Genomic DNA, 18386 nt, shown 5'->3' with positions numbered 1-18386 from the left:
GAGGGCCATCGGACAGTCCGTGCAGACTCTGGACCCGCTCCGCGGGAGCTGCTCTTTTGTTCCACGAGCGAGAGGCGATCGGGGCGCGCCACACACTGGAGGGGAGGGCGGCCTTTCCCGGGCGAATTGAGGGCCAGGGGCTGCTCGGATTCGGGGCCGTGGAGGGGCTCTGGGGGCCCGGACCGTGGGATGGCCCTGGCCAAGGCGCCTTCAAGGCTGCAAAGGACGCTTGTTACCGGCCAGGAGGAGACTTGCCGCCGGCTCCGAGCCGGGGGTCCCCCACCCGCTCGGTACCGAACGTCCAGGCACCAGGCGCGCTCCCCGGCGCAGACCCAGAGCACGCACCGGGCTCTCCCCCTGCCCAGACCCAGACCACGCCTCCCCGGGCGCGTCCCCGGGCCAGACACCCCACCCCGCCCCCACCCCAGACTCCCCAACCTCCGGACGCGCCCCCGCCCCAGACCCAGCCCACTCCCCCGGGCGCGCCCCCGGCTCAGACCCAGACCCCTCCCGAGCGCGCCCCCGGATCAGACCCATACCCAGACCACCCCCACGGGCGTGCCCGGCCCCTCCCGCTGCCTGCGCCCGGGCGGAGCGTGCCTGAACTTGCGGGTCGCGATGCGCGTCTGGGTAATTGGCTGATAGGATCTGGCGCTTCTGCCCTTTGCGGGGGCGGTTCCTTCGCCACAGATGCTGTTTGTGAGGGTCTCCTTGGTGGACCCCGCGGGCTGAGGAGGAGCTGCAGTGGTTCGGGGTCCTGCGGGAGGGGGTCCCTCTAGTCTTTTGCTGGCTACTCTCTGGGAGTTGAGCGGCCCTTTCGCCCTTTCTTCGCACCCCGGTTTTCAGAGTTGTAGGAAAGGCTCCTAACGGCGGAGTGGGAGCCCGCACCCGCAACTCTGTGCCTATCTTGGGCGCAGGGTGGGTGTTCCCTCCCCGGTCTCTGGGGAGGCAAGTCTAACAGCCTTCTCTCCCTGTGCTGCTCAGACGCTTGGTGTAGGATTTCCAGGGTGTCTGCAGAGGATTGAGGGGGTTGTCCCAGCAACGGCGTGGCCACCTCTCCAGCCTGCTACAGTGATTTGCAGGATCCTTCTCTACTTAGGGGTACACGGTCTTTTAACGAATCCCTCATTTATCATAAGATCCTGTCCTTACCCTTGCCCCATGACCTCGGCCCCACACCCATCGTCTCTGGAGCACAGGAGTGCCCCCAAATCCCCCAAATCAAGTGTGCCAGCTGTGGGTTAGGTGAAGGGAAGAGCCCACAAGCATGGATGGGAGCTTTCTTTAGCTCAGTGGGAACACGGCTGTCTGGAGCTGCACTATCTAGTACAGTAGGCAGTAAGCACGTGTGGTATGTAATCTTATTTAACTTTTTATTTTGAGGTTATTGTACATTCACAAGTAACTGTGAGAGAGGTCTATATTCTCAGCCTCTCAGCCTTTGCTCAGCCTCCCTGATGGTGACATCTTGTGTGACTAGCACACTGTCCTATCCGGGACCTTATCGGGTCTCAGCAGCGTAACACACTCATTCGTGTATGCCTAGGTCTGTACGGTTGTGTGACCACCAACTCAATCAAGGTGCAGAACAGTTTCGCCCTTTCAGCCTAGGATCCTTCCTGCTCCCCTTGACAGCAGCTGTTTAACCAGGGAGGACTGATTGGTTAACATGAACTTAACTAAAGATTCAGTTCTGTGCTCATTGGCCCTCTGCAGAGGGTGGCTGCCTCCTCACACACACAGCTCCAGAGAATCAGAGGCCTCAACAAGGCCCAGGGTAGGTCTGGAGGACACGCCCTCACCAGGCCGCATCCTGCAGTCCTGGGCTGCTGGCACTATAGAGGCTGCCTCTGCCTTCCCTGGGGTGTCAGCCTGCCTGTCTCTGCTGGCTCCCCTTGGCAAAGAAGGGGTGCTGCCTCACACCCCAAGCATGGATTCAAGTTCAGATGCAGCAGATGCTTGTCTGGAGGTGAGTGGCAGAGCTAGAGTTTTGGCTGAACTTGGAAGGGCCGCACTGACCTGGGCCTTACTGGACTTGCTGTTGTGCCCTCCCCACCATGATGGGGCTGAACTTACTGCTTGTCCAGAGGGTCCCTGTGGCTCTTCCTTCCGTGCACAGCCTCCCACTTACCCACTTTATGGTTACTGTTTGTTACTATGGCATCTATCTCTATAGGGAGACGCTGTTGTCAAAATACAGCAAAGCCTTATGACAGCCTAAATGTAGCACCATAACACCATGGTTTGGTTTGTGGGGAAAATGGCATCTGGGGAGCTAAGTCCAGCCTCAGTTCTGCCACCTACTGCATTTGTGAGCCTTTGGGCAAGTCATTTACCTTTTCCAAGCATCAGTTATGTCATCTGTAAAATGGGCACGATACCTTTTCAGCTTACCTCTCGAGATGAAATGCGTTGAATACAAGAGCACTTTGAGTTAAATACTGCAGGTCAGAATTCTTTGGCATTTTAAGATATTGGGTTGGAAAACTGCCTTAGTTAGGTTCTCTCAGAATTTTTGCCATTAACCATTTGCCACAGATGGTCAGTCCCCAGTGCTTAGGGACAGTATCCTGGTGTGTGTGTGCAAGGGGGCATATGATATGATCTTTGATTTTGACCTGGTGGCTCTTCCCCGTTTTGCAGCCCCTTATACTTCTCCAAACATTTTTACCTGAATTCTAGAGATTCATCTGTTCCTCACCAGACCAGCAGCAGTATCTACTTGCACCCTTTTTCCCACTTAGCTTTGACTTTTGCCTCTCCTTCCACAGGAGCTGCAGTGGGGAGGGAGGAGCTATGCAGATGTTTAGGGCGTTTCAGGTGGAGGAAAGCAAGAGTCCTTGGCCACCTTAGAATGTAGCAGAAAAGCCAGTGCTGGGATTGGAAGGGTTTTACAGGGGGCAGCAAACGGAGATGAATTTTCATGTGAGGAGAAGACAGCAAGCACCACGGTGCCACTATGAACTTAGCAACGCCTTTAAGTATATCAGTATTTCGTCCATTCCCATATTGTCTGCATAAGCTTGAAAAATCCAGAGAAACACAGCTTATCCCCTCCCAGCAGTGTGCTCAGCCTAGAGCCCTGAGTTCCTTCGGACTCGAGCATAGATGGCCCACTGCTCAGGGCCTCAGCCCATGCTTTCTTTGGCCTGTGTATCCCTAGTTTGTGGCTTCCCCTACCTGAAATGCTTTCTCTGAGAATCTGCCCTATCCTGAGGACCTTCTTAGACAGCTCCCTCTTCTACAAAGTCATTCTGGATGCCTGTGCCAGACCAAGCTTTCTCCGTCCGACCCCTTCTTGGTGTTTCTGGTCATCTCATTGGCACTTGTCATGATGCTGGTGCCACGGTTATGTTCGGCACAGATTGTCTGTCGTGTTGATTATCTGAGGGAGCCGGTTTTCATCCCATTTGTGCTTCCTTATTAAATGATGTTGGGGATTTTTTGGATTCTAAGCAAACAGTGTCATCGTGTCATCATAGGAAATGTACAAACCACAGCCAAGCACAAAGGAGGACAGACACCATTGGTGGCTCTCCTGTCCAAAGGTGAGCCACTGTTAAATGTTGCCTCTGGCCTTCTGGTCTTTCGTGTGCATGTATGATGCATGCAGTGTTGTGTTACAGAATTTGGGTCAAATAGGCATGTCATGGTGTAGCCAGCTTCCGCCTCCGACTTGTCATGTACTGCAAATGTTTTTCATGTCATTAATATTTTTAGAAAACAAAGAAATGACTGCATTGTATTCCTGCTCCTGTCTAAACCATGACTAACCAGTATCTTAAGTTAATCCCAAGTTTTTCCGTAGTAAACCGTGCTGTAAATAGTATCTTTAAGTCTTTAAATAAAATTATATATAGAATATACACATTTAAAATATGTAAAGGTTATTGATTATACTAAACCACTGCAAAATTCTTACTGATCTTTAGAACAAATTCCTAGCAGTGACATTACTTGGGAAAGGTATGTACTTTTAAAGGCTTGAGTACGTATTTCTACTTTTCTTCTGGAAAGTTTATTTTACCAATTTATAGATGCTGTTTCATATCTATTCATTCATCTGTCCTTTCTCCCCATCCCTTTCTTCTTTCCTCCTCCTAGCACTGGACATTTTCTCATTCTTTCCCAATTAGATACGTGAAGTGGTATCCCATTGTTTTAATTTGTATCTCTTAAGTTATTAGTGAGTTAAAAATTTCATATTTATTGGCTATTTGTATATTTATTTTTAACTGCCTGGTTTTGTCTTGAATCCTTTTTCTCTGTTAGTTTTCTTGGGAGTTAATAAATATGGGAGCTTCTTGTTCACAGTGTTTCCAATCAGTGCAGATGGTGCTGAGGGTGACTGGCTCCGAGAGCGCTGTGACCTTGCCCCCAGACATAAAACTTGGGCCCTCCAGGATGACAAGGGTATGAGGAGCCTGTTGGTGGGCTGGCCGATGCACTGGCTGGCCAGGTTCTGCTGGGGACAGCCAGGCGGGCAGTGTTTTATGTTAGTATATCTCCTCTGGTCCCCAAGATCTTATTGCTGGCTGAGGCCGTTGGCTGCCATGGTGCTGCAGGAACTTGCCCTTCCAGCTGTGTGATGTGCGACAGCCGGTGGGATGGAGCTGAGGCCAGGCCTCCCAATTGGGTGGCTGACACTTGCCTCCTGTGGGCCAGTTGAGAACTGCCTGGACATGGTTTGACTCACCTGTGTGTGTCAGCCACGCCCTTTTAAGACTTTAGTTTTGTTGTATTTGTGCATGTCTGTGCTTAAACAGGTTCGGTGACTTGATTTGGGAAGTCACATCTTAGGGAGACTTACCAGGGACCCAAGTGCGGAGTCAGCCTGGGGGTACTGATGGCGTCACTGCCCCCAGGGAGGCTGCCCATTTCTTGTAGGTCTGTGGCCTGTGAGAAGCAAAATTCTCTGATGGCCTTCCAGGGGGCACTCCAGCTAGCCAGGGGGTAGAGCCCTTTCCTAGGACCCATGGCATTTCAGATAGAAGGCCCTAATTTTAGGGAAGTGAAGCAATATCAGGGAATGGGAGATGCAGCCATTCAAGGTCTCAGAAGCTCTGGCGTTTGTGAATCATGTCCAGAATTAGTACAAAGAGGAGAGGCATCCTGATCTTTTCCCATAAAGGGGTCTCCATGACCTTTAGAAGCAGCAAGAAGGGAGCCTGGCACGACAGCAGCAGAACCTCCCAGGTGGTTAGACTTGTTCACCTGGCTGCTTACATGTCAAATCCACTTCCTCTGGGCAAATTTCTACTGCGCCGTGACCCTGGGGAGCCATGGGAGGCTGTGTAGCCCCCAGCCTCTTCCCAGCACGCACCTGCGCCCTACTCTGAGGCCCCCAGGCCGGACGTTGCCTGCTGTGCAGAGGTTGTGTTCCAAAGTACTAATAACATTTACTTAATGCCCCTACAATATATGTGTATATATGTGCCAGGGACCGTTCTAAATACATGGCAATTGCAGATAGTTCACTAATGCCCATCACCATCCTGTAATGTGGGTTCCTTTATCACACCCACTATACAAATGAAGAGGAAACTGACTCACAGGGCGCTTCACTGACCTGCCCAAGGTCATAAAGCTCATAAGAGGGGTCGGAACCCAGACAGTCTAGCTCCAAAGTCTAGAATGGGAACCACCAGTTGTCCATGGCTGCTGGAAGAGGGCTCATGCCCCTCTCAGAATCCAACAAGTTGTGAAATCCAAAGTAGGACGCGGGTACACACATTCCCAGCTCACCACGCATAGGATGAGAGACCCCCTCAGCTGTCTGAATCTGGAGCTTGCAAGAAACAGCTGGGAGGGTTAGTTTTGTGTTTTGTGGGAAGAAGTCTTATTTTTCTTGCATCACTGTAGAAGGTTCTTGCTGCATGGCCTCAAGGGAAGTCCTCTATTCAGTAGCTGTTCTTTCAAAGTCTGATCTCATCCATGCATTTGTTTACTCATTTACTGAGCAACTATTGTGTGTCAGGCATAGGGCTTGTGCTGGGGTAAAACTTACAACATCCCTGCCTTAAAAACACCAGTGAAGGTTCAGTCAGGTAAGTGGGCAGATTTGGGTGAGGTGGAGTGTCCTTTGTCTTGATAATCAAACATCACCAAATCCACAGCTTCACATCTCCTTGAAATCGGAGATTTCCGGTGCAGCCCAGTCATCCCATCACCCAGCAAGACCAGTCAGTGTTCTGGGTCTCCCCTGAAATTGCTCTGATCGTCTCTGCATCGGCAACAGTGATGCCTGTGTGAGGTGGTGTGAGATTCTGGGTCTCCGTAGCTCCCAGAAGCAGGTGGGGTCCAGTCCCCACTTGTCCTTATTTGGGGTTCTTTAATCCTCCCCACATGTTTTTGGAGGCCAGTTCAGAACCCTAGCCGCGTTTCTCGATGGTGTGCTGGGTAAGGAAGAGGGCAGCGTTGGAGGTGGGAAGAGCGGTGCTTTGTTTATAGTAGAGACACAATCAGCGTCCCTTGGGTCGAATTCAGATGAAAAACAAGTGGGTTTTCCTGACGGCTACTGGTTCAGAAGTGGTCTGTTAAGCAAATTGAGAAAATAACTACTTTTTGAGAAAGGGACAACTACTTGTACTTTTGAGTTGGTGCTGGAGCAAGTTAGGACTTTTGTGGACTATTGAGATGATTATATTTTGCAGTGTAATAAGGACATGAGATTTGGGGGGGACAGGGAGAATGTTATAGCTTGGATATTTGACCATCCAAACCTCATGATGAAATTTGGTCCCCAGTGTTGGAGGTACAGCCTAAATGGAAATGCCTGGGTCACGGTGGTGGATCCCTCGTGAATGGCTTGGTGCCATCCTCGTGGTAATGAGTGAGTTCTTGCTCTGTGAGTTCTAGCAAGAGCTGGTTGTTAACAAGAGCCTGGCTCCTCCCCCGTTGCCTCCTCTCTTGCCACATGATCTCTGCACGGGCCGGCTCTCCTTCCACCTTCCACTGGGAGTAGAAGCAGCCAGAAGCCCTCCCCAGAAGCAGATACTGGCACCGTGCTTCTTGTACAGTCTGCAGAACTGTGAACCAGATAAGCTTCTTTTCTTTAGCAATTAAAATATATCGATACATTGATTTGCCAGTTGGCTTATTGCCAGGGCATCCCTGAGAGGCGTTGGTGGCCTTGCCCTCTCCATCGCTGTGAAGCTAAGTGGCGCTAGTGCTGTAGGTGGGGGGAGAAGGTGAGGTACTTTGGAAATTAAGAGCCCCCATAGCTATTTCTGTTGCTGTTGGCACCTCCTGAGTTTCTCAGTGCTCAGAGATAGACCAGGAACCTGCTTGTTGCTCCACAGCTCCTGGGGTGCTTGTGCCCTTTCCTTGTAGACCAAGCTTGTCCAGTCCATGGCCTGTGGGCCACATGTGGACCAGGGTGGCTTTGAATAATGTGGCCCAACACAAATTCATAAACTTTCCTAAAACTTTATGAGATTTTTTTTTTAAGCTCATCACCGGTCATTGGTGCGTTTTATATGTGGCCCAAGATGATTCTTCTGCTTCCAATGTGGCCCCGGGTACCCCTGTCGTAGACCATCAGCCCTGCACACTTCTGCTTGCAGAGCTGCCTGGGCACACTCAGGTGCTCCAAGGACCAGCCCACTGGGAATGGGGTGGCTGGACCAGGGCACTTCTGGTATAGCCGTGTCATCAGGTACCTTTGACCCCCTCTTCTCCCTGCTGCTCCCATGTTCCTGGGGTCTGAGGACGTGCTCTCCTGCACCCTGGCCCCTGCCCCACCTCTCCCTTATTCGCCCTTCACATCAGTCACCCATCCCATGCTTCATAGACAGCGGCCGAAGAGTCTAAGAGGGTGGGGCTCCACGCCCCAGCCCCAGCCAGAGCAGATCTGCTTTGTTTTGAGGTACATGTGTAGCATTTTACTTGGGGGGGGAGAAAAGGCTTTCGCTGCTTAAAAAGTTTGAAAACCACCATAGTGCAGGATGCTTTCGGCCTGGGCACTGAGGCCCTCCCACGTGGCTCACGTGAAACGACTAGTTGGCCTGTCACTTCCCACCTGCCCCTGCCCCTCCCCCCCATTCTGTGCCCTCCCAGCAAACCGATCCTGGCCTCCTCTTGCCAGTGGAAGTTCAGCCTTGCCTCCCTGCCTCAGGGCTCAAATCACTGCCTGTCCAGGAAGCTGTCCCAGACCCCCTTAGCCCAACGACAGTGTCTGCTGGGTTCAGTGAACGTATTACAGTGAAGTACTCTCATCTTAAGTGTACAGCTTGGTGATCAAGATGTGGAACATTCCAGCATCCAGGAAGGTTCCTTCGTGCCCTCTTCTAGTGAATACCTATCCCTGAGGTAACCACTATTAGGTCTCTATCACCAGACCAGCTTTTTATTATTAGGTGGAGCACTGTCTGTCTCCTCTAGTTCAGTGTCATGTCTGCACGATCCAATCAGTAGACCTTATTTTTGATGGAGACTTAGTATTCCATTGTGTGAGTGAGCTTAGGTGTGTCCTGCTGATAGAGGTGGGGGCTGTTCCCAGCAGATGTTCTAACCCATGTCCTCTACTGGCCCACATGCACGTGCTTCTCTTGAGCACATAACATGCTTGCTGTTTTGACTACTCACACGGACACTCATGCTAATGACCTTTAGCCACTTAGGCTGATGGCTGTATTTATGAGATGGGTCTTGTTCTGTTGCCCAAGCCGGAGTGCCGTGATGCAGTCACGGCTCACGGCAGCCTCGACCACCTGGGCTTGAGTGATCCTCCTGTCTCAGCCTCCTGAGTAGCTGGGACTACAGGCGCATATACCACCATGCCCCACTAATACTGGCTTTCAGTGATGCAAGTCTGCCCTAGGGGGGTGATCTCGGTCATTGATCTTACCTATGACTCAGCATTGGGGTTGTTCCTGGCTCTGGTGTACACAAAGACTGTGAACCCTGTGTGGATTTGGGGTGAGGCAATTGTAGGTCCTGGAGGCCTTGAACCACAACTTATTAGCTATTTGTTGATTAATCAAAATCAGAAAAGATCCTTTATCTTACAGAATTTAAGGTCCCCGCTGCTGATGTGTGAAGGGCTTTCACAGCGCTTCTTCTAATTCTGTGGTTTGATTGGCTGCTCTTATGCATTTCCCGGCTTTCCTTGAGTTCACACCAGCTGACCAATCTCTGGGGCCCCTCCGGTGGGCAGGATGTTGTGGGAGAAGCTGGGACCTGAGAGGAGAACAGGCTGGCACTGTGCCAGAGGTCCCAGGACATCTCTGTGCCGGGGCTCTTTGTGTACAGTGAAAGTTGGACAATCTTTCTTGGAAAACGTGCCTGAGCTTCACGTGTGGAATGAAGACCTCACAGCAGCTTCACTCATGGTGAGCTGTGGACACCTGCAGGGCCAAGAGCTTCCACTCCACCTTCAGCCTGGGAGGTGTGCCTGGCTTGCCTGGCTGGCAGCTCATCCCTTTCGCACTCACAGGAGGGTGTTCGTGAAGCCTTTGTGTCTCGAGGGCCGTCAGAGCACTGTGTGGATTTCTCTGCTCCTCCTCAAAGCCCGTCTGCTGAGTGGGTGCGTTTATTTTCTGTCTTATTACGTCAGTACGCTTGTCAAAAGCTGGATTATAAATCAGTCGGTTCTGTGGTGTCAGATCTCTCTTTTTGCCTTGGCCTCTGAGACAGGATGGACCGTATGCCTATGCGTGAGCCCTCAAGCAGCCTCTTTGTGGGGACCTGAGCTCGGGTGTGAGGCCCCTGAGGTTCCTGCTTAAGGCGTGAAAGAGGAGTTTGGGGCTGTTACAGCTGTCATTTTTAGGTGGTCAGCTGTTCCAGAGGATTTGGAAACAAAAGCAATGTTAGCACCTGTGTCCCATGGCTCAGGGGCCTCCATGGCTGGCTTTCCACCCACAGTCCTGACCTCATGCCTTGCTGGTGTCTGCAATAATACGGGGTGTTTCCTTGGGACAAAATAAACTTCTCTGCCTTCAAAGTGGTCCCTCATGAGGGGGAGGAAGTGGCAGTGACCCCCGTGGCCTGCAGTCACCTTGGGCCCATCAGCACCTATACTGGTGCAGGGATGAGAGGGAGTGCAGGCCCAGCTGTGGGGGCAGGCCTCCTGGGCCCTGTGTGAGACCCGCCTGTTCTAGCCACCAGGCTGTGCGGTGGTTCATGAGTGATTGGTGCTGAATGTTAAATCCTGTACCTCCTCAGGTGGCTTTGTTTTGTTTACGAACTTTGCATGGATGTTCTCCGTTGTCAGAGCTGGGACAGTTTGCCTGGAAGGTGACACTGTGTGTCTGCATGGACAGGAGCAGCAGACATCAGAGAGATGCAATTGAGATAAATGGTATGTTGACTAAGCCCCACTCCACTCCTCAGGATATGAGCAGCTGGGGTCCCTGTGTGCATGGAGGTCTGTCCCTTGAGGGTCTCACTGTTGAGGAGGCCCCACTCCCCTACTCTGGAGATGACCAGCCCCAGGTCCCTGTGTGCATGGAGGTCTGTCCCTCAGGAGGGTTTACCTGTGAGCCAACACTCACCTGTCCTGCACCACGAGCTGGTAGCAGTTCCCCAGGGATGTGGCCCCACGGGTTGTAGGAAGGACCCCACTCAGGGATGGGCTGCTTCCTAAATGCCCTCATGCATCCTAGACCCTCCCCTCAGCTATCTGAGCCTCTGATCCTGCCCATGAATGCTTGTGTGGGCATGTTTGACCCTGTGTCCAGTCTGTCTGGTGGAGACGGGGCAGGTGCAGTGATATAGTTTGGCTGTGTCCTCCCCCAAATCTCGTCTTGAATTGTACTCTCTTAATTCCCACATGTTGTGGGAGGGACCTGGTGGGAGAGAATTGGAATCATGGGGGTGGTTCCCCCACACTGTTCTCGTGGTAGTGAATGAGCCTCAGGAGATCTGTTGGTTTTATCAGAGGTTTCCACTTTCACATCTTCCTTATTTTCTCTTGCGTTCGCCATGTAAGAAGTGCCTTTCACCTCCCACCGTGATTCTGAGGCCTCCCCAGCCATGTGGAACTGTAAGTCCAATTAAACCTCTTTTTCTTCCCAGTCTTGGGTATGTCTTTATCAGCCGTGTGAAAATGGACTAATACAGTAAATTGGTACCAGCATAGTGGGGTGTTGAAAGATACCTGAAAAGATACCTGAAACTGTGGAAGCGACACTGGAACTGGGGAACAGGCAGAGACTGGAACAGTTTGGAGGGCTCAGAAGAAGACAGGAAAATGTGGGGAAGTTTGGAACTTCCGAGAGACTTGTTGAATGGCTTTGACCAGAGCCTGTTAATGATGTGCACAATACGGTCCAGGCTGAGGTGGTCTGTGATGGAGATGAGAAACGTGTTGGACACTGAAACAAAGCGTTAGGGTTTAGCAGAGAGACTGGTGGCATTCTGCCCTGCGCTAGAGATTTGTGGAACTTTGAACTTGAGAGGGATGATTTAGGGAATCTGGTGGAAGACATTTCTAAGCAGCAAAGCATTCAAGAGGTGACTTGGGTGCCATTAAAGGCATTCAGTTTTTTTTGTTTTTTTTTTTTGGACGAAGTCTCACTCTTGTCCCCCAGGCTGGAGTGCAGTGGCGCCATCTTCGTTCACTACAACCTCTGCCTCCCAGGTTCAAGCGATTCTCCTGCCTCAGCCTCCTGAGAAGCTGGGATTACATGTGCCTACCACCATGCCCAGCTAATTTTTGTATTTTTAGTAGAGACGGGGTTTCACCATGTTGGCCAGGCTGGTCTCGAACTCCTGACCTCAGGTGACCTGCCCGCCTTGGCCTCCCAAAGTGCTGGGATTACAGGCGTGAGCCACCACGCCTGGCCAGGCATTCAGTTTTATAAGGGAAGCACAGCGTTAAAGTTTGGAAAATTTGCAGCATGACAATGTGATAGAAAAGAAAAACCCATTTTCTGAGGAGAAATTCAAGCCAGCTGCAGAAATTTGCATAAGTAACAAGGAGCCAAATGTTAATCCCCAAGACAATGGGGAAAATGTCTCCAGGGCATGTCAGCGGTCTTCACGGCAGCCCCTCCCATCACAGCCCCAGAGGCCTAGGAGGAAAAAGTGGTTTAATGGGCCATGCCCAGGTCCCTGAGCTGTGTGCAGCCTAGGGACTTGGTGCCCTGCATCCCAGCTGCTCCAGCCATGGCTGAAAGGGGCCAATGGAGAGCTCAGGCCGTGGCTTCAGAGAGTGCAAGCCCCAAGCCTTGGCAGCTTCCATGTGGTGTTGAGCCTGAGGGTGCAAAGAAGTCAAGACTTGGGGTTTGGGAACCTTTGCCGAGATTTCAGATGTGTGGAAACGCCTGAATGTCCAGTCAGAAGTCTGCTGCAGGGGCTGGATGCTCATGGAGAACCTCTGCTAGGGCAGCGCCGAAGGGAAATGTGGGGTTGGAGCCCCCACACAGAGTTCCTACTGGGGCACTGCCTAGTGGAGCTGTGAGAAGACCCAAAGTCCTCCAGACCCCAGAACGGTGGATCCACTGACAACTTGCACTGTTCGCCTGGAAAAGCTACAGACCCTCAATGCCAGCCCGTGAAAGCAGCTGGGAGGGAGGCTGTTCCCTGCAAAACCACAGGGACACGGAGCTGCCCAAGATTATGGAAACGCACCTGTTACATCAGCGTGACTGGATGTGAGACCTGGAGTCAAAGGAGATCATTTTAGAGCTTTAAAATTTGACTGCCCCGCTGGATTTCGGACTTGCATGGGCCGTGTAACCCCTTTGTTTAGGAAGTGACTAGCCTGCTTTTGATTTTACATGCTAATAGGTGGAAAGGACTTGCCTTGTCTCAGGTGAGACTTTGGACTTGTGGACTGTGGGTTAATGCTGAAATGAATTCAGACTTTGGGGGCCTGTTGGGAAGGCATGATTGGTTTTGAAATGTGAGGACATGAGATTTGGAGGGGCCGGGGGAGGAATGATATGGCTTGGCTCTGTGTCCCCACCCAAATCTTATCCTAAATTGTACTCCCATAATTTCCAGGTATTGTGGGAGGGACCTGGTGGGACATAATTTGAATCATGGGTGCGGTTTCCCCCACACTGCTCTCGTGGTAGTGAATGAGTCTCACAAGATCTGGTGGTTTTATCAGGGGTTTCTGCTTTTGCGTCTTCCTATTTTCTCTTGCCACCACCATGTGGGAAGTGCCTTTCAACTCCCACCGTGATTCTGAGGCCTCCCCAGCCATGTGGAACTGTAAGTCCAATTAAGCCTCTTTTTCTTCCCAGTCTTGGTGTCTTTATCAGCAGCGTGAAAACAGACTAATCATGCAGGGAGCACAGGCCCGGGACTGCAGGCCTGGCCACCTCATCCACTTCCTTCAGCAGCCCTGCAGTGGGCTTTCTGCAGTGGAGGTCAGAGTACTCCTGGTGACCCACCCCACCCACCCTGGACCCTGGTGTGGACATCGCCTAGCAGAGGCCTGTTGAATTGTGTGGCTTGGGGGGTGGGGGCAGAACCTACCACTGTTTATCTCCACCCTGAACTGCGGGCTCTGGTCACACTCAGCACAGCTTTTCGCTCATGAAATTATTAAAAGATTATTTCATTTTTTAAAAATGCCCTGAAAAACAGCCACCTGCCGGCAGTGAAGGGACAGGCCTAGGAAAGCAGTGGCTTCTACTCAGAGATTAGGGCTTGTGGTTCAGCTGCAGGAAGGCTGAATCTGCCAGCAGCTCAGGCCCACAGTGTGAGCCCAAAACAGGCTTACTATTCTGCACTATTATAATTCCACACATGCAAGAGGTCTCCCTTTACTATGCTTGCAACTTTGGGTTTTTGAGAAGGGCTCAGCAGCCATCCCTGTGGATGGCTGTGAGATGCTGAACCCATCTCTAGGCCTGGGGGAGAACAAACAGCTTGGTGAGCAAGTTGAGCGTGTGAATTGCTCCCATTGGCTGGGGTCTTATTCTCTCACCAGGGCCTATGTTGAGCACAGAACATGTATTCATATTAGATTCGCACCACTACTCTGGGGTGAATGTTTTTATCCATTTTACAAAGGGGGAACAGGATCAGAGAAGTTAAATAAATTATCCAAAGTTACACAGCCAATACAGGTGAGGACTGGAACCCAGGAGTGTCCACTCAGAGCCTGGCTCTTTGCAGCTTTGCTATATTTTCTCTCGGTATTTGTACAACTCCAGTGACCCAGTCTGCATCCCCTCAGCCCCTCCCAGTGGGCAGCACAGCTCGGATGTAGAACTGCCTAATTCATCCATGTATCATGAGGTCAAATGGGAATGGGACCCCACTTTCTTCCACAGGCTGGAGTTCCAGGCATCTGCCTAAGTGAATTTACCTTTCAGGAAAGTCTTGTGCAGGCAGGGACAGATGAGCAGCCTGTGCTCATGCCTCACACACTTGGGCCAAGGCCAACCCCCTAGCACCCCTCCCCTGGCCCCCGCTCTCAGCATAGAGTCTCCTGAGCCCTCACTTGTTTCTGGAGTAGCCCTGGCCCATTCATCCTGCCCCCTTGCTGATGGGCCATCCTTGTCCATTCCCTCCGTGAGGGGCATCCCCTCCCACCTGGGGTGTTCCTTCCCACAAAGGGCACCCCTTGTACCTGACCTTCCATTTGGAATTCTCTCTCCCATCATTGTAGCCCTTTAGGTCTTTTCAAAATTCCCTTCTTGAATTCAGCCTCAGCTCCTTCATTTACTAGCCTTGTGACTATGGGCAGGTTATTAAACCCCTCTAGGTTTCAGTCTCCTCATTTGTAAAGTGGGAACAATGACACCTCCCTGGGGTTGCCCTCAGGATTAAAGAGAGCGTGCACACAGAGCTCAGCATAGACTCTGTCTTCTCTCCTGTACGGTAAATCCCTTCTGGACGGAGACCACGTTCATAGACCTCCGTGTCCTCCACTCCCACCCCTCCCCAACTCCTACATTTAGCAGGGCTGGGTGCGTCGGTGGAGAACACATGCATGAACCAGTGGCAGGCCCTCTGCAGGGACTGTCTCTGCTCAGAGGGGACCACAGGGTACAGTGGGTTTAGCCGTCATCCTGGGCAGTCTGACACGATGCTCGTCTGGGCAGTTCTGCGAGTGCCAACGGCTGGGCCATCATCACTCCGGATCTTGGGTGGACAGCACCTGGGCAGGCGCCAGGCGCCACCTCATCTGACTCATAGGTGTGTGGCCCGATTTTAAACCGTCCCAACGTGTCAGCCCAGGAAGTCATTCCGTAGCACACAATGCCGAGTGCCACGCTCCAGCAGGTTCCTCATTAGGATGTCCGCCTGTATTTCTTTTAAGACCCGTCGCACTCTCTTTTCCTACGTGGAGTTCTTTCTGTGTTTCTTAGTTTTCTGCAGGACACAGATGTGCACATGTGCTCCCTGGCCTGAAGGTCCGAGGCGGCTCATGTTTGCCATGCACACGCGTGAGCTCCTTTACAGCTGGAATGTGCCTGGGCTTGGATGGCAGGCCAGCATCGCCATCCCCTCCCAACAGATCCTGCTCTAGGCCAGGGGCTCTGACAGTCTAAGGCGAGTCTCAGCCCCTGCCAGTGAATGGTTTAGAGCTGCGCATGTGACCCCACCCTGACAGGGAGACTTGAGGGTCTTCTTCCTCTGACGTGGTGATACTGTGACCCTGTGACCCACCTGGATGTGTGGGGGAATGTGGGAGACACCTGAAGGCCCCGAGCACGTCCTGGAGCCAACTCCCTGTGTCAGCGTTTCTCTGGAGCATCTCAGACACATACAAGGTCCTGCTTGCCTGGCCACCCACACTGCCCTCCTTGTTCCTGGGGCTGTCCAGGCTCCTTTGGTTGTGCCACGGGATGAAATGCTCTCTGTCCTCACGCTTCACCCAGTTACTTCCACTCCTTGTACATGCAGTTTAAATTAGGGCCTGTGTTTTACAGTTTTCGTTTGCGTATCTCAGAGTTTGCAATTACATATTTGTATGTGTGATTATTGTCTAACTTCCGGCTCGAGCAAACCATCAGCCACATGAAGATAGGTCAGTTGTACAACCTTTAATATGCACATGAGCCCTGACTCCCGTGAGAATGCAGATTTGGACTCCGGTCTGGTGTAGAGCATCTCCAGCTGGCTCCAGGGAATGCTTCTGGTTCAAAGAACGTCCTGGAGCAGGAGATTGAACTTTCTGAAATGACCTTGCCTGGGCCCAGCCCAGAGGTCCTGATTCCTTGGCCCAAGGGGGCTCCTGGCTCAGACAGGATTCCCAGCCCAGGGGCCGTGCCCATCTGCGCCGTGTTGTGCCAAAGTAATTTCTGACCTAATTGGGACCTCACTGCAGATTCGGCATTGTGTTCTTATGTGTGTGTTTTTAAATGTACTATATTGTAAAGGCTTCCTTGAGCCCTTAAACCCTTTTAAAATATCACTTCTGGCCAGGCATGGTGGCTCACACCTGTAATTCCAGCACTTTGGGAGGCCGAGGTGGATAGATCACGAGGTCAGGAGTTTGAGGTCAGGAGTTCAAAACCAGCCTGGCCAACACACTGAAACCACATCTCTGCTAAAAATACAAGAATTAGCCAGGTGTGGTGCGTGCGCCCGTAGTCCCAGCTACTCGGGAGGCTGAGGCAGGAGAATTGCTTGAACCTGGGAGGTGGAGGTTATGGTGAGCAGAGATCACGCCACTGCCCTCCAGCCTGGGTGACAGAGCGAGACTCTCTTCAAATAAAATAAAATAAAATAAGCCCATTTCTGTTAGCTTCATCATATCTTGACCTGGAAATGTGCTTTCATGTGTTTGATTCACTTACTATTTCCATTTGTCACAATTTTAAGTATTTTGATGAGCATTTTCTGTGGGAATCTCGTCTCTGTTTCTGATCGCCTGCAGTTGTTCACTGTTCTCACCTGCAGGCCTGGGGTGGGGACCTTAGATGGGAGGCAGGCCCCTGGGGGTATGAGGCAGGTCCTTGGCGGAGAGGGGCCTTAGATGGGAGACGCAGTCTGTGAGCAGGGGATGGGGCCTCAGTGGGCAGGGCCTTAGGTGGGAGGCGCAGTCTGTGGATGGGGGCGGGGCTTCAGGGCTGCATCTTAGGAGCTGCAGTCTGTGGGCTTGGGGCCAAGACCCTGTGGTGTCTGGGACCTTAAATAGAGACAGTCTGCATGCCCGGGGGCAGGCCTGGGGTGGGCGGGCCTTGTTGGGGTGGGGACCCCTGGCAGACAGTGTGAGCTGTAGGGGCACTTGGTGCCTGAGACTCACCCAGCAGCGCTGGTTGAGGAGGCTGGGGGTCAAGGTAGACGGGCCTGGGGTGCCCTTGTGCATGTAGCCTGTGTTCCCCAGGACTGCGTGTCCGGGAGCTCCCATCCCCTGGCCTCCCCTCCGCTCACCTCCCCTCCCCTCCGCTCACCTCCCCTCACCTCCCCACGGCACCTTCCGCAGTTTTCACTTGGGGTCTCACTGCTCGCTGCCATCTCCCCCGTGGGATGCCACTTCCTGAGCACCAGGTAGGGCCCTTTTCCTGCTGTGCTCAGAGGCCTTGAAACCACTCCTCGGATGAACAAAGGTGGGGCCTGCCTCATGCTGGTCACCTGTCTTTAGTAAATGTTTTTAGTATCTACTGTATACTAAGCTCTCTTGGGGATAAAATGGAGACCACATTTTTCTTTTACTGTACCGCCCAGCACAGGAAAATATGGGTTCAATGAGTAAGTTTCTACCTGGCTCAAAGAAGTGAGTTCAAATACAGACATGGCCACTCAAGAGGACACTTCTGTGAACCTCCTGGCCTTTCTGAAGCCCTGGTGACCTGGTGGTTCCCGGGGTTGCCCTCTTGTGAATGGGGTTTCTCAGACGTTCTTCTCTTTCTAGGGTCTGTTCTGCTGAAGGGAAGGATGTGGGATGGGGAGTGGGTGGGAAGTCCTCAAACTCTCAGGAGAATCCACCTGCCTGCAACAGACGCAGCGCCTGCCATGCAGTCACCAATGTGGAACACCACCCGGTGTGTGTGACCCGGTGGCTCCCACCCAAGTCTGACCAGAAGAAGTGGGGAGCTGGTCAGAGCAATTCAGCGCTTTCTTCTTGAGTCATTTGGAAGCAAAGCCTTTTGCAAGAAAACACAGCCTTGCTTCTTGTCACCTGTGTGCAAGTATTCTTTGAAACATTGCCTCTGTTTTTGTTGTTTGAAAACATCTTCACCTGCGTGCTGACATTTGGCTCCAGATGGGGGAAGATTATGGCAAATGCAATGTCCACAGGGCCAGACTGGTGGGACTCGTTGCTCTGTAAGGGACATGGAACACATTTCATGACTTTGTGCTCAAACCTCTTCCTGTTTTTCTGTTTTGTGACATTGTCAGCCAATGTCAATTTAATACAATTCTAGAGTTTTATTTTAAAACTGGTCAAGCCAGGCCACGCCTGTCATCCCAGTAATTTGGGAGGCTGAGGCAGGAGGATCACTGGACCCCAGGAATTTGAGACCAGCCCTAGC

The 18386-nt window shown here is 52.0% G+C and overlaps 1 protein-coding gene across 1 annotated transcript in view; it reads left to right on the top strand.

The window, feature by feature from the left end:
• Positions 1-18386, top strand: part of PARD6G (par-6 family cell polarity regulator gamma) — a 147201-nt gene that overhangs the window by 48553 nt on the left and 80262 nt on the right. The window contains exons 3-10 of the mRNA XM_011934395.1: positions 17-290; positions 847-918; positions 1717-1969; positions 4315-4413; positions 7566-7657; positions 8822-8919; positions 9253-9332; positions 9437-9526. Of these exons, the coding sequence (XP_011789785.1) occupies positions 17-290; positions 847-918; positions 1717-1969; positions 4315-4413; positions 7566-7657; positions 8822-8919; positions 9253-9332; positions 9437-9526 (1058 nt within the window). The remainder of the gene's footprint in view (positions 1-16; positions 291-846; positions 919-1716; positions 1970-4314; positions 4414-7565; positions 7658-8821; positions 8920-9252; positions 9333-9436; positions 9527-18386) is intronic.

This window comes from Colobus angolensis, unplaced genomic scaffold (assembly GCF_000951035.1).
Source record: "Colobus angolensis palliatus isolate OR3802 unplaced genomic scaffold, Cang.pa_1.0 Scaffold135, whole genome shotgun sequence".
NCBI classification, from domain to species: Eukaryota; Metazoa; Chordata; class Mammalia; order Primates; family Cercopithecidae; genus Colobus; species Colobus angolensis.
Note: the sequence above shows the minus strand (reverse complement) of the source record. Positions and strands in the feature narration are given on the sequence as shown.